This window comes from Geotrypetes seraphini, chromosome 3 (assembly GCF_902459505.1).
Source record: "Geotrypetes seraphini chromosome 3, aGeoSer1.1, whole genome shotgun sequence".
NCBI lineage: Eukaryota > Metazoa > Chordata > Amphibia > Gymnophiona > Dermophiidae > Geotrypetes > Geotrypetes seraphini.
Window position 1 is genome coordinate 151,205,917 of NC_047086.1, and position 14,309 is coordinate 151,220,225.

At 47.8% G+C, this 14,309-nt stretch overlaps 2 protein-coding genes across 7 annotated transcripts in view; one reads left to right on the forward strand and one right to left on the reverse strand.

The window, feature by feature from the left end:
- Positions 1–14,309, forward strand: part of MCM9 (minichromosome maintenance 9 homologous recombination repair factor) — a 144,540-nt gene that overhangs the window by 85,331 nt on the left and 44,900 nt on the right. The gene's annotated exons all lie outside the window — the stretch shown is intronic.
- ASF1A (anti-silencing function 1A histone chaperone) overlaps positions 1–14,309 on the reverse strand; it is a 38,819-nt gene that overhangs the window by 18,912 nt on the left and 5,598 nt on the right. The window contains exon 2 of the mRNA XM_033937230.1: positions 4,657–4,772. Within this exon, the coding sequence (XP_033793121.1) occupies positions 4,657–4,772 (116 nt within the window). The remainder of the gene's footprint in view (positions 1–4,656; positions 4,773–14,309) is intronic.

Here is a 14,309-nt window from a genome sequence, read left to right on the forward strand (position 1 = left end):
GCTGTAGAAGGTCTACAACCCTGGATCAAACAAATACTTTTTTGATAAGACAAGTTCCTTATCAACCAGCTGTCTAGGTATGGGTGAATCCCAATCCTTAAAAAGAAAAACTGCTACTATCACCAAGACATTGATACCATGGAGAGACTAGGGCATTGCTCAAAATTAATGAGTCCAGAAGATGAAGAAACGTAAGAAGCACCAAGGCAGCCAAATGGGAAAGTGAAAATACAACTCTAAGATGCAAAGAGGTTAGAAACTCACCTAGTTTAACTGAAGCTATTAGTGCAAGGTTTCTATCCTGAAATGCTGATACCTGACTGCTTTGTTGACATGTTTGAGGTCTAGAACAAGAAAGGATCCTCTTTTTTGGGTATGATAAAATAAATTGAATACAATACCAACCTCTACTTGCATTAAGGGACACACTGCACTGGCCCTAACTAAATAAGAGATTGTAGGATAGACTGGTCTGCCTGCCTTTTAACAGGTACCTTGCATGGAAGTGCAAAAAAAAAAAAAAAAATCCAAACCTGCAAGAGTATAAGGAAATTCCAATTTGTACCCTTCTCTATTTCTAACACCCACTAGTCTGTCAGTTTTTATGATGAGCAAACCAAAATCACAACAGGCCCTCCTATCACCATGTCCAAAGAGTGAACCATGACCCCCATGACTTTGAGGAACTGGAGGCATTAGGTGCTCAAGGTGCTGTAGATGAACCCTTATGTCATCTTAAAATAAGGACTGCCTATGTTTAGAAATGAGTTCTTTGAAAAGGAATTTGATTTCCTTGACCTACAGCATTTGCTGTCTTGGAAACAAACAATCCTGTGATGCTTAACTTGATTTTTCAGTAAATGATGAGTCTTTGAGTCCTCTAGGTTTTTAACTACTTTTCCACGTCTTCACCAAACAAAAGTTTAGATAATAGACTGGGCTGTTGATGCACCCTCTAAACCACCAGAACCACCATCTCACTGAGACTGCCATGCCATTTTCTCCGCCAAAGCCCTGAGAGGAGATACAGCACATTCACTAAGCAGGAAAAGCCCATCTCTCCAAGGAAGGAAGGTGCTTTGGGAGAGTCCCAGAATTAGACCCTGCTGAACCCATGAGAGCTAAGGCCTGGTAAGACATTGGATGTGGGTGGTTTGGGATTAGAAGAAGCACACCAAGCACTGGACTGATGCTATTTGTCAGCTGCCATACCACAAACAGCATTTGGCATACAGTGCCACCATAAATAAATAAAAGGGGCAAGTTACCACATAGTTTAAAAATAGACACTGTTTACTTCAGCAAGTTTGAATTCAAATCAACACTGTCAGAATGCCTCAGCAGAGCCTGATATACACCCTCTTTTAAAGAAAGGGTCACTAACGGGTTTTTTTTTGGGGGGGGGTTTTGAGGCAGGTGGGACTTGGTAGCACCATGTATACACCCAATGAGGCTTGGAATCAGAAGTTTTGAAATCAGGCCAGGAGCCAGCATCAGAATCCAGTCACAGATGCACAGGTTAACTTTTACCACTTGCTGAAGATAGAATAAGAGCAGTTACCCAGTAGTCTTTATGAAAGAGCTCTGTCCTTTTCTCTCTCCCCCCACCTGCCAGTAGATGGGTATTAACACAAATTCTGGACCGATTTGTGGGTTGAAAAGGAAAGCATAGTGTACAGAGTAGTACTTCATTAGATTTCTTGTACAAGGGATTGTAGTGATGACTCTTCACTGAGGAGATTGATCTCAAAAGTAATTATTGCACAATGTATTAAAAAACAGTCAAATTCCACTTTTAAATCCTCTTAATATGTTTTGGGGCTTCCTGCATTTTAAAGTGGTGGTAACTTGTCTACAGAAGTCCAAATGCAATGTATGTGCAACAATACACATCTGCAACAAATTTTAGGCACATATACCCGAGACATTTTACAGGTACAGCTGTTGCCATTTATGTATCACAATTTCTACCAAAACCAATCATCCTAGAATAAGTTTATTGAGGTATGTGAGCTTTGTTTCCACCTGTTTCAAAGGACATGTAACATATAGGAAATAATTCTAACTGTGCCCCTATATATAGGTTCCTACTTTCCTTCATAGAATACTAGCATACTAGGGTATATATGCCTTTAGGTGTGAACATAGACCAGCCAAAGAGCTAGTATAAATGCTTGTTTCTAGTTTTAGGAGATACACACATGAGTTACAAGTATAAATATGCCTGAACTGTCTACATCCCATTGAAGATAATGCATAGTTATAGATGCACTCTTAACATGAATGCACATTTATGTGTGTATTCTAAATATTTAACGTGTGTATATGGTGTATGTTATGAGATAATTCTATAACATAGGCTGAAGCTAAATAAGGGGGGGAAGTCTTTTTTTCCTACTCCAACTAAACTTAAAAAGGAAAATTTATTATTATTAGGTCTACATTATCCTATTCTTTCTACTATAAAATACTAGGAGTTCATTTGGACAGAAATTTGACTATGAGAACACAGGTTGATGTGGTGGTCAAGAAGAGTGGTTTTGTACTTTGGAAGTTGTGCTCACTAAGGGCTTGGTTCCATGATTATGCTTTTCAAATGTTAGTGCAAATCTTTGGTTTTATCTTTATTAAGACTACTGTAACATTGTTTATTTTACTGGGTTATCAAAAGCACTTTCAAAGATTGCAATTAATTCAGAATGCAGTGGTTCAATTAATTTTAAAACTGAAAAAATAACTGATCATTTCATAACTTATCTTTTAAAATTGCATTGACTTCCTATGAAAGCCAGGAGAATTTTTCAATTTGGTTGGTTTTGTTATAAAACACTCGGGGAGTTTCCACAAACCCTTCCCTCTTATGTGTCCTCTACAGAGATTACGGTCTGCTTTGTTGCACATTGGAAATTGGAGGGCAGTCTAGAGGTAAGAGAGGAGGAGCAAAACTATGCAAATGAAACTTCCTACAAGAGATCTCACAAGATGGGATTGACTACCCAGTTGTTCAGGAATAGTGTGGTTTTACAAGAAAGAAGATTAGCAAGGTAAGAACCTAATGTTTCCTTCTAGCTCAAATGTTGTCAGCAGTTGCTAAGAAGAATCAAGGTGGGGCAGATTTTCTGTTCTACTTCACTGAGGTAAAAACAAGCTATGAATAGTTATAAGTAGCTGCATTAATTCATTCCAGATGAAGCATTTCCTGTCTGTTCACATCCATGATCCATGTCTAGCAAAACAAAACCTCAAACATACCCTAATTGCTACATCTTGCTATTTTATTTATTGCATCTGGTATATTGCTTGCGACTTGTGTTCAAAAGTGCAAAACTTACTTCCCCCCCCCCCCAAAATAAATAAATAAATAAATAAATAAATAAAGTTACACTACTCATGTGAGCAGCCAGACCAACAATGATAGAAAAAGCATAAAGATGTCAGGATGATATGCTCTGTGCTAGTGCTGCCCGGTTCAGGGAAAAAATTTTCCAATTTGATCTATTGAATCAATTTTTTGATTCGATTTACTTTTCCCACCTAATCAGGCATTTGTTTTTTTTCAAACATCCTGGCGGGTTTATTTTGTAGCCTTTTCACCTATCCCCACCCCCAACCATCACCACCTTGCTCTCCAATCCCATGCTAACACTGTGGTTTAAACAAAATTTTTAAAAAAAACCTTTTCCTCTCTCTGTTAGACAGCAAGCATGAGCAAAGGACCTAACACTAGCTCTGGTAAGATACACATTTCAAATCTGACATATTGTAATCCACGAAATAAAAAATAATTTTTTTTTCTACTTTCCACTGCCATATCCAACATTTGTTTCTTTCCCACTGTCTACCATCTCTCTCCTTGCCTTGTGCCCTTGGTCAAACCTCTCTATTCCCCTCCATACAGCATCTTTCCCTTCCTCCCCTCCATTATCATGTGCAACATTTCTTTTTCTCCCCATGCACCATCTCTCCCTGCCCTCCACCCTGTATCCAACATTTCTCCCTCTCTCTTCTCCATGCTCATCTCCCTCCACTCCACCATATGCAGGATTTCTCCTTATCATACCTTTCTACCTTTGTTTCATATCTCTCTTCCTCTCCTCCACCCCAACAGTTCTTCCTCCCCCATGTGCAGGATCTTTCCTCCCTTCCCACTGTGCAGCTTTCCATTCCTCCCTCCCATGCCTCTGTACATTAGTTTTTCATCCATGCCTCCCTCCTATCGCCTGTGCAGTGGCACCCCACCAATCCTCCCATTGTAAGACCAGACATACCTCCGGGCCGTGAACAGGCTGTGGACTCCCCCGCCAGGGCTTCCCTCTGCCACATCAGTGAATTCATTAATGACTTGGCAGAGGGAAGGCCCTGGGCAACCTGTTCAGAGCGCTCCATCCACTGCTGCTTTAGAAGGCCTGGAGGTATGTCAGGTCTCATGTTTTGGAGGGAGGGGAGGTTAGTCATTGAATCGGCGAGTCTGATTTTTTGGGACAAATTGATTAGAATTGATTTACCAAAATGAATCGGTGAATTAATTCGAATTGGCAAATCAGGCAGCACTACTCTGACTAGCAAACAAAGCATGCATTAAAAGATGCCATGGGTGGGTAGGGAACATAACAAATATTTCTTGGAAATGGTAAAACCATTTTCAAACAACTGTACCTGAAATACGAACATGTGCCTTCCTGCAGGAACAGGGCCCACTAATACCGAGTCCAGGACCTGATCGTACTCTTCGCTTTCAGCTGACCCCACATAAATAATTTTCCACTCCAAATCTGGGGAGTTAAATAGGGAAAGTATTTTATTTATTTTAAAAATGTATGTTCCTCCTATAAGCCTATGCTGATTACAATCAATACACATAGGGACCCTTTTACTAAGCTGTACTAAAAAGTGGCTAGCACTATCCCCAGGAAGGGTCTATCTCATTGAGACCATTTTTAGCATGGCAGCAAAATGACCCCATTTTCTATCATTCCAATTACCACACGCTAATTTCCCCATTAGCACATGAGCACTTACCAACACTTATTTTCTAGGGGTAAAGACACACCAATTAGCACAGAACAGAACATGCCTACTCTCCACTTCCAGTGCTAAAAATTAAATTCTACCTTTTTTTAGCACATGGGAAGCGCATGTTGATCCCAAAACTACCATGGGACACCTGAGCCTTTGGTAGTGCTTTTTAACTTGCAGTAAGCTTGCATTAATGCTTACCGCAGCTTAAAAAGCCCCATAGTAAGATAAATAATATGGAGAAATTAGGTTCTTACCTGCTAATTTACTTTCTTTTAGCTTCTCCAGACCAGTAGAGGTTAACATTACGAGTGGGTATATATCTAATCATGACCAGCAGGTGGAGACTGAAAACAAAACTTTGGGACAGTATATCCTAGCCCCTCCTCTCTATTTCCCTCAGTCTGCCGAATAGCCAAGCAGAACCAAGAACTGGAAAACAACAGAGAGAAAAAACAATACTCCGAACAGGAGTAACAAATAACATACCCAAAATGCTGTTGGAAAATGCAGAGGAGAAATTCCCGAAGGAAGAATGTCCCCACAGCTCGCCAGCTAAGCCAGCCGAGCCACAGCCGCTGTTCTTCAATTCTCCCCGGCCCTAGAAAAATACTAGAACCCGAAGCAAAAACCAAAAACTGCCCGCGCAACAGCCCCAACAACAACAACAACAGACAGGGTGGGGACCTCTACTGGTCTGGAGAAGCTAAAAGAAAGTAAATTAGCAGGTAAGAACCTAATTTCTCCTTCTTTAGCACTCTCCAGACCAGTAGAGGTTAACATTACGAGTGGGACGTACCAAAGCAGTCCCTCTTACGGGCGGGACCCCCGAAGGGCCGATACCAGAACCCCCTCACCGAACACCGCGTCCCGACGCGCCTGAACATCTACCCGATAATGTCTAACAAATGAATGCAAGGCACGAGCGACGACTCAGCCCAAGAAGCCGCCTGACCCCGAGTGGAATGAGCCTTGAGAAACTCCGGAACAGGCTGCTGTTTCAGAAGATAAGCGGAAGCAATCGTCTCCTTGATCCAGCGCACAATAGTAGCCTTAGAAGCGCCAGCTCCCCGACGAGGACCCGCCAGGAGGACAAAGAGACGATCGGACTTCCGGAATTCCTGGGTCCGCTGCACATAAGAGCGAAGGACCCGACCGACATCCAACTTGCGCAGCTGCCGTTGCTCAGAAGAGCCCTCCCGACCACCCAAGACCGGGAGAACCACCGATTGATTGACATGAAAAGGAGAAACAACCTTCGGCAGAAAGGAAGGAACAGGCCGCAAGACGACCCGCTCCCTAGAAAACTCCAAGAAGGGAGCCCTACAAGAGAAAGCCTGCAGCTCCGAAACACGCCTAGCAGAAGTAATGGCCACCAAAAAGACCGCCTTCAAAGTAAGGTCCTTCAAAGAACAGTCGTCCAAGGGCTCGAAAGGCGGACGCACCAAAACAGAGAGAACCAGATTAAGATCCCAAGAGGGAACCGAGGGCCGTAGGGGAGGCCTAAGCAACTTGGCCGCCCGCAAAAACCGAATCACATCAGGAAGAGCCGATAAACGCTGACCTGACACCAACCCTCGAAAAGCCGACAGGGCCGCAAGATGAACCCGGAGAGAAGACCAAGCCAGGCCTCTATCCAGGCCATCCTGCAAGAACTCCAGAATGTTAGGCAGAGAAGCGCGAAAAGAGGTCACTCCCCGCGCCCGACACCATTCCTCAAAGAGACGCCAAACCCGCACATAAGCCCAAGAGGTAGAAAGCCTCCGGGACCCCAACAGTGTAGAGATCACCTTGTCAGAATATCCCTTCTTGCTAAGGCGACCCCTTTCAAGAGCCACGCCGTAAGACAGAAGGGAGACGGGTCGAACATGGGAATGGGACCCTGCATCAGAAGGTCGTCCGAGAGAGGCAGAGGAAGAGGATCCGCTACCAGGTGCCTCACCAGATCCGCATACCACGGACGGCGAGGCCAATCCGGCGCCACCAGCACCACCAAACCCGGATGATGAACAATGCGAAGAAGCACTCTGCCCACCAGCGGCCAAGGAGGGAACACATACAACAGCCCCTCCGTTGGCCACTGCTGGACCAGAGCATCCAGACCCTCGGCCAGACCGTCCCTGCGACGACTGAAGAAGCGGGGCACTTTGGCGTTGCCACCCGTGGCCATCAGGTCCATCAGGGGCTGCCCCCAAGCCTGCACTATCAACTGAAACGCCTCGGCGCCGAGACACCACTCTCCTGGATCTAGGAAGTGACGACTGAGGAAGTCTGCCTGAACATTTTCTACTCCGGCTATATGAGAGGCCGAGAGGTCCAGCAGATGGGATTCCGCCCAAACCATGAGCAGAGCCGCCTCCTGCGCCACCTGAGTGCTCTTGGTGCCCCCCTGACGATTGACATAAGCCACCGCCGTGGCATTGTCCGACAGCACTCTGACCGACTTGCCCAGCAACAGGGAGTGGAAAGCCAACAGCGCCAGACGGACCGCTCTGGTCTCCAACACGTTGATCGACCAGGCGGCCTCCTCCGCGGACCAGGTGCCCTGAGCTGAGTGACCCAAACACTGAGCCCCCCAACCCAGGAGACTCGCATCCGTCAAGAGCACCGTCCACTGCGGGAGATCCAGACCCACCCCCTGAACTAGGTGAGGGGTCTGGAGCCACCAACGCAGACTGCAGCGCGCCAAGCCTCGCAGGGGAACCGGAACATCCATCCCGTGCCTCTGGGGAGACCACCTCCGGAGCAGAGCATACTGGAGAGGACGCATGTGGGCCCGCGCCCACCTCACCACGTCCAGGGACGCCGCCATCGACCCCAAGACCTGGAGGAAATCTCGCGCCCGAGGACACCGGGACGCCAAAAGCAGGCGAATCTGAGATTGCAATTTGCTCACCCGGCCCTCTGGGAGGAAGACCTTCCCCAAGGAGGTGTCGAACAGCACCCCTAGGTACTCCAGACGCTGAGCCGGGACCAACCGACTCTTGGAAAGGTTGACCACCCAGCCCAGCGACCGGAGAAACTCCACCACCCGAGCAGTAACCCGGGAGCTTTCCTGCAACGACTTTGCCCGAATTAACCAGTCGTCCAGGTAGGGGTGTACCAGGATGCCCTCCGACCGCAAGGCCGCCGCGACGACCACCATCACCTTGGTGAACGTCCGAGGAGCCGTGGCCAGCCCAAAGGGAAGCGCACAGAACTGAAAGTGCCGACCCAAGATCGCAAAGCGCAGGAAACGCTGATGAGAGGCCCGAATGGGAACATGCAAGTAGGCCTCCGTCAGATCGAGAGAAGTGAGAAACTCCCCCGGCTGAACCGCCAGAATGACCGACCGCAGAGTTTCCATACGGAAAGAGGGAATCTTGAGAGCCCTGTTGACCCCTTTCAAATCGAGGATGGGCCGAAAGGTCCCCTCCTTCTTGGGCACCACAAAGTAAATGGAGTACCTGCCCGTGCCCCACTCCGGAGGGGGCACCGGAACAACTGCCCTGAGATCTAGCAAGCGCTGAAGGGTCTGGCGAAAAGCCTGCGTCTTCCCCGGAGTCTGACATGGAGAAGCGAGGAAAAAATCCGGCAGAGAGCGGGCGAACTCCAGGGCATAACCGTCCCGCACCACCTCCAGGACCCACTGATCGGACGTGATCTCGGCCCATTTGGGGAAAAATTCGCGCAGCCGGGCCCCCACCGGAACCAAAGGGGGCGCCGGCAAGGCGTCATTGTGCAGGACGGGAAGCGGGGGAACCGGCGGAGGGATTCCCTGCCCCCCGACGGGCCCCCCGAAAGGGCTGCATGCGCTGGAAGAACCGACCCCGGGAAAATCCCGGAGACTGGAAAGAAGCAGCCCCACGCCCAGGGCGATACTTGCGAAAGTCCCGCAAACGCCCCCGGACCGCACCCCCCCGAGACGCCGGGCGGGCACGGTCCTCCGGCAGACGGGGAACTTTCGAGTCCGACAGAGTCTGAATCAACTTATCCAAGTCCTCTCCAAACAAAAACGACCCCCGAAAGGGAAATTTAGTAAGCTTAGCTTTGGACGCAGCATCCGCCGCCCAAGCGCGCAGCCACAACACACGCCTTGCGGCCACGCCAAAAGCCATAGACTTAGCCGAGATCCGCACCAAGTCATATAGAGCATCTGAGAGGAATGAGGCCGCCATCTCAATCTTCGCTACCTCCTGATCCACCAGAGACCAGTCGTCAGACTCTCGATCCAAGACCCGCTCCGCCCACCGAAACACGGCGCGAGCGACCAGTCCCCCACAAATAGCCGCCTGGACCCCAAAGGCAGAGACCTGAAAATTTTGCTTAAGGATGCTCTCCAATTTGCGCTCCTCAGGGTCCCGCAAGGCAGAACCGCCCTCAACAGGCACGGTATGCCGCTTGGAAATTGCCGAGACCACCGCATCCACGACAGGCGAAGCTAACGTAGCCCGATCCCCTTCAGGAATGGGATACAGGCGAGCCATGCTGCGCGCCAGCCGAAACGGCGTCTCCGGCGTTTTCCACTGCTCCAGAATAATATCCCGAATATCCTGATGCATAGGAAAAGAGCGGGAAACGGAACGGATCCCCCGTAACAGGGGGTCCCCCACACGCAGAGTCTCCGGCGGCGCGTCCTCAAAACGCAAAACCGAAGAAACCTGCTGAATAAGGTCAGGCAGCTCATCTTTCTGAAAAAGGCGCACCACGGACGCCTCGTCACTGGAGAACGGGAAATCCGACAACCTGCCGCCAGCTTCCGTCCCCTCCAGAGAGTCCTGGAACTCCTCAGAAGGGTCCAGGTCCTCCTCCAGACCGACCCGTTCCTCCGACCACAAATTCTCGTCCCACGACACCCGCGGACGCTTGGACAAGGGAGGCGGCGGAGGGGACGTCACGCCAGACGAAAGAGGCAAAGCCGCAGGGAGCGCGGAGGAAAACCCACCCCCCGAAACCCCCTGGGCGCAACCGGGACCCCCAGCCGCCTGAAAATAGGCTCTGCATAAAGAAAAGAAAAATTCAGGAGAAAAACCCCCCGAGGGTCCCAAGGGACTCCCTGCCACATCAGGGGACCCAGCAGAACCTTGCCCCTGCATAGTCAAAACAGGGGGAAGGTCACCTGAGGTGGAAGACAAAATGGAGGGGCCAGACAGAGAAGATGGCGGTTTTCCCGCCAAAAAAGCTCCCTCCATAGCCTGAAGCGGCTGAGAGACCTGAATAGTCTCAGCCGCTAAAGCAGGCAAGCCGGCATCAGCTGTTAAAAAATCAGCTGAGAGGGAATCCTCTAAAACCCGACCGTCGGCGGTTTGGGGAATCCCTCCGTGGGCGGACGGAGAAGACCGGGCTTCCCCACCGTTCCCTGCCGACTCGCGAGGCACCATCGGCGGGGAGCTCTGGGCGCCTGCAGCCGCTGCCGACGGAGCTCCTCCACCGCACCGGCCTGAACACCGCTTGCACAGGCCGGCCGCGAGTGCCTCGCGTCTGGAGCACAATGAGCACTTTTTCCCTTTAGAAGTGCTCATTGCTCCATACGCGACCTAGCTGCAAAAAAGTGCCGGTTAGTTGAAAAAATACAGTAAAATACAGTTTTCTTAAAGGGATACAACCCTCCAGACCAGCACTACCTCAGGATTTTTTTTTTTTTTTTTTTTACAGAACAGACTCCACAGGCTCTCGAAGCAATATGCCTTGCTTGATTTAGGGGGCAAGGCTTACTGCTGAGGCTCCTCTAAAAAAATATGGGGAGGTGGAGGAAGTGGGGGGAGGGACCCCGCTCGTGACCCGCCGGGTTTGACACCCCCGAGGTCGGACGAACCCCCAAACAGAGTCCGCCCAAGCTCCGTCCGGCTAAAAACAGGGACAATAAACCCCCTAAACAAATTCCAACAGCCCTACCAAGGGAGATGGGTACAGATCACTCAACACCTGCTGGAGACTGAAAGAAGACTGGGGGAAATAGAGAGGAGGGGCTAGGATATACTGTCCCAAAGTTTTGTTTTCAGTATCCACCTGCTGGTCATGATTAGATATATACCCACTCGTAATGTTAACCTCTACTGGTCTGGAGAGTGCTAAAGAAAAAACAAATTACAACATAATCCATAAAAACACTTAACTAATCACCTACTAAAGTAAAAACAGGTACATCTATACTACGTGGAATGTTTGTACAAACAAATGCATTTTCAAATATTTCTTAAAATTTGCTTTGCCACTATAACCGTATCACTCCTGAGGCAGCTCTACTCCCTAGAGGAATGCAGGGAGAGAGGGGACATGATCGAAACATTCAAATACCTCACGCGCCGTATTGAGGTAGGGGAGGATATCTTCTTCTTCAAGGAACCCACGTCAACACGAGGGCATCCATGGAAAATCAGGGGAGGGACATTGCATGGCGACACCAGGAAGTACTTCTTCACCGAGAGGGTGGTAGATCGATGGAATAGTCTTCCAATACAGGTAATTGAGGCCAGCAGTGTGCCTGATTTTAAAGCTAAATGGATCGAAAGGTAGGATCTCTTCACAAAGGGAGGTAGGGGAGGGTCATTGGTGTGGGCAGACTTGATGGGCCTTGGCCCTTATCTGCCGTCACTTTCTATGTTTCTATGACATGGTTTCAGTAGCGTGAACCCCCACATATCCCTTGAATTGATAGCCCTGAAACTGACTCAGATCACAGTTATCGGCCTGGATGATGAAGGGACAAAACATGTTTCATATACCATTGAAGAGCCACATATAAAGGTCTGATGAATAACATGTAATATTTTAAACTGCACTTGAAACTGAATGGGTGACCAGTGCAGCTGCTTTAACACAGGAGTAATATAAACATATTTTGAAACTCCCATGATCATCCTAGCAACTGCATTTTGGATAATTTGCAATGCCCTATACCTTGATGCTGTATCCCCCAGGTAAACAGCACTGCAACAACCCAGCCTTGACAAAACCAAGCTCTGAACCACTGTTCTAAAATCACAACCCAATAAGTTTTAATTTACTTAATAAATGCAATTGAAAAAAAGGTTCCCACAACCTGTGAGATCTGATATTGCACAGTCAAGAGGGAGTTTGATTGTTACCCCCAACAACTTTAGCTACATCACCAATCTTCACAAACTCAGGCCATGCAATCTCTTCACGTCTCCCTATCATCATATCAGTTTTCTGTACACTCAAAACAAGCCTATTCCTTTTCATCCAATCTCCCACAGCATCCATCCAATACATACAACCACACAACTCCGAGATCATCCTTTACAGAGGAAAAAAAATATCTACATGAAATCAATAGTAAACACCTAAATCTTCAAAAATCAGGCCTAATGTATGTATTAAAAAGGAACACAAAGTGCTGACACTTCAGGGACTCATTCAAAGAAACCGATTGAGAGATGATTACCACTTTTCAATAAGAAGAAAACCAATTAAACACTACATCTTTTAGCCCACATTAATATAGCTGTATAACAGGAAATTATTGGCAAACCTGCTGTGTCGATTAAAGGAGACATTGAAAGAAAAAAGGAGAGGGAAGCTGTGGAAAGTTCTCTTTTTACAAAACAAAGCACCTGCTAATAAGGCTGGCAAAACGATGGATGCTGCTGTCATGCAGTTAGGGTTTTAGTGCATAGACCATCCACCCTATTGCCCAGACCTTGCTCCACCTATTTTGTTTCCAAACCTTAAAAAGAGTTTGAAAGGGTGACAAATTTTGAGTGATTCAGAGGCGATTGCAGCAGCGGAGCAGTATTTCAGTGACCAGACAGTATTTTTTTGGAAGGGTGGAGTCACTTCAGACACAATGTGCCAAGTGTGTTGAACTTATGGGTGAATATGTGGAATAAACTTGCAAGTTTCATAGCTCCACATCGTTCCCTTCTTGATCGGGCTGAGACCTTCTCAGCACCCCCTTGTAGTTTGCTTGATTATTTGAAATGCCAAGGAATCTATGGGTGAGGAGGTTGAACTCTCAGTCCCAGAGCAAGGTTAAAGCAAAATGTGGGGAAGTTGGCACTTCTGTGTTCTGGTTAACTGGTGGATATTGGTTTCTAATGTTGTCAATCCAAGAAACTGCAGATGTGAAGATAAGCTGCCAATTATGCTGCAGCTTCAACTTAGGCTAGTGCTAGAGCTGGGATTGTAGGCAAGTTATAAACTGATTCAAAACAGAAGAGACATTTTATGAGACTCTTAGAAACATAGAAGATGACGGCAGAAAAGGGCTACAGCCCATCAAGTCTGCCCACTCTGCTTACCCACCCCCTGTCTATGCCCTAATGATCCAGTTTCCTTATCTTGACCCTCGTAGGGATCCCACATGGGTATCCCATTTATTCTTAAAGTCTGGCACGCTGTCTGCCTCGATCACCTGCACTGGAAGCTTGTTCCAATGATCAACCACTCTCTCTGTGAAGAAATACTTTCTGGTGTCGCCATGAAATTTTCCGCCCCCGAGTTTGAGCGGGTGCCCTCTTGTGGCCGAGGGTCCCTTGAGAAAGAAAATATCATCTTCCACTTCGACACGTCCCGTGAGGTACTTAAATGTTTCGATCATGTCTCCCCTCTCCCTACGTTCCTCGAGAGTGTAGAGCTGCAATTTGTTCAGTCTCTCTTCGTACGAGAGACCCTTGAGCCCCGAGATCATCTTGGTGGCTGTCCGCTGAACCGATTCAATTCTGCGCACATCTTTACTGTAATGTGGCCTCCAGAATTGCACACAGTACTCCAGATGAGGTCTCACCATGGCCCTGTACAATGGCATTATGACTTCAGGCTTTCGGCTGACGAAACTTCTATTGATACAACCCAATATCTGCCTTGCCTTAGATGAAGCCTTCTCCACTTGATTGGCAGTTTTCATATCTGCACTGATGATTACTCCTAAATCTCGTTCTGCTGAAATCCTAGTTAAAGTTACTCCGTTCAAGAAGTACGTCCTGCATGGATTTCCGCTTCCGAGGTGCATGACCTTACATTTCTTAGCATTGAAGCCTAGCTACCAGGTTGAGGACCAACTTTCCAATGTAAGCAGGTCCTGCGCCATATAATTCTGTAAACTGCATTCACTTACTATATTACATAGTTTGGCGTCATCGGCGAATAGTGTTATTTTACCTTGAAGCCCTTGAGTCAGATCCCCTATGAATATGTTGAAAAGGAGTGGACCCAGGACCGAGCCCTGCGGCACTCCACTGGTCACCTCCGATGTTTTAGAGAGGGTACCATTAACCACCACCCTCTGAACTCTGCCACTCAGCCAATCATTGACCCATGCAGTTAGTGTGTCTCCTAACCCCATTGATTCC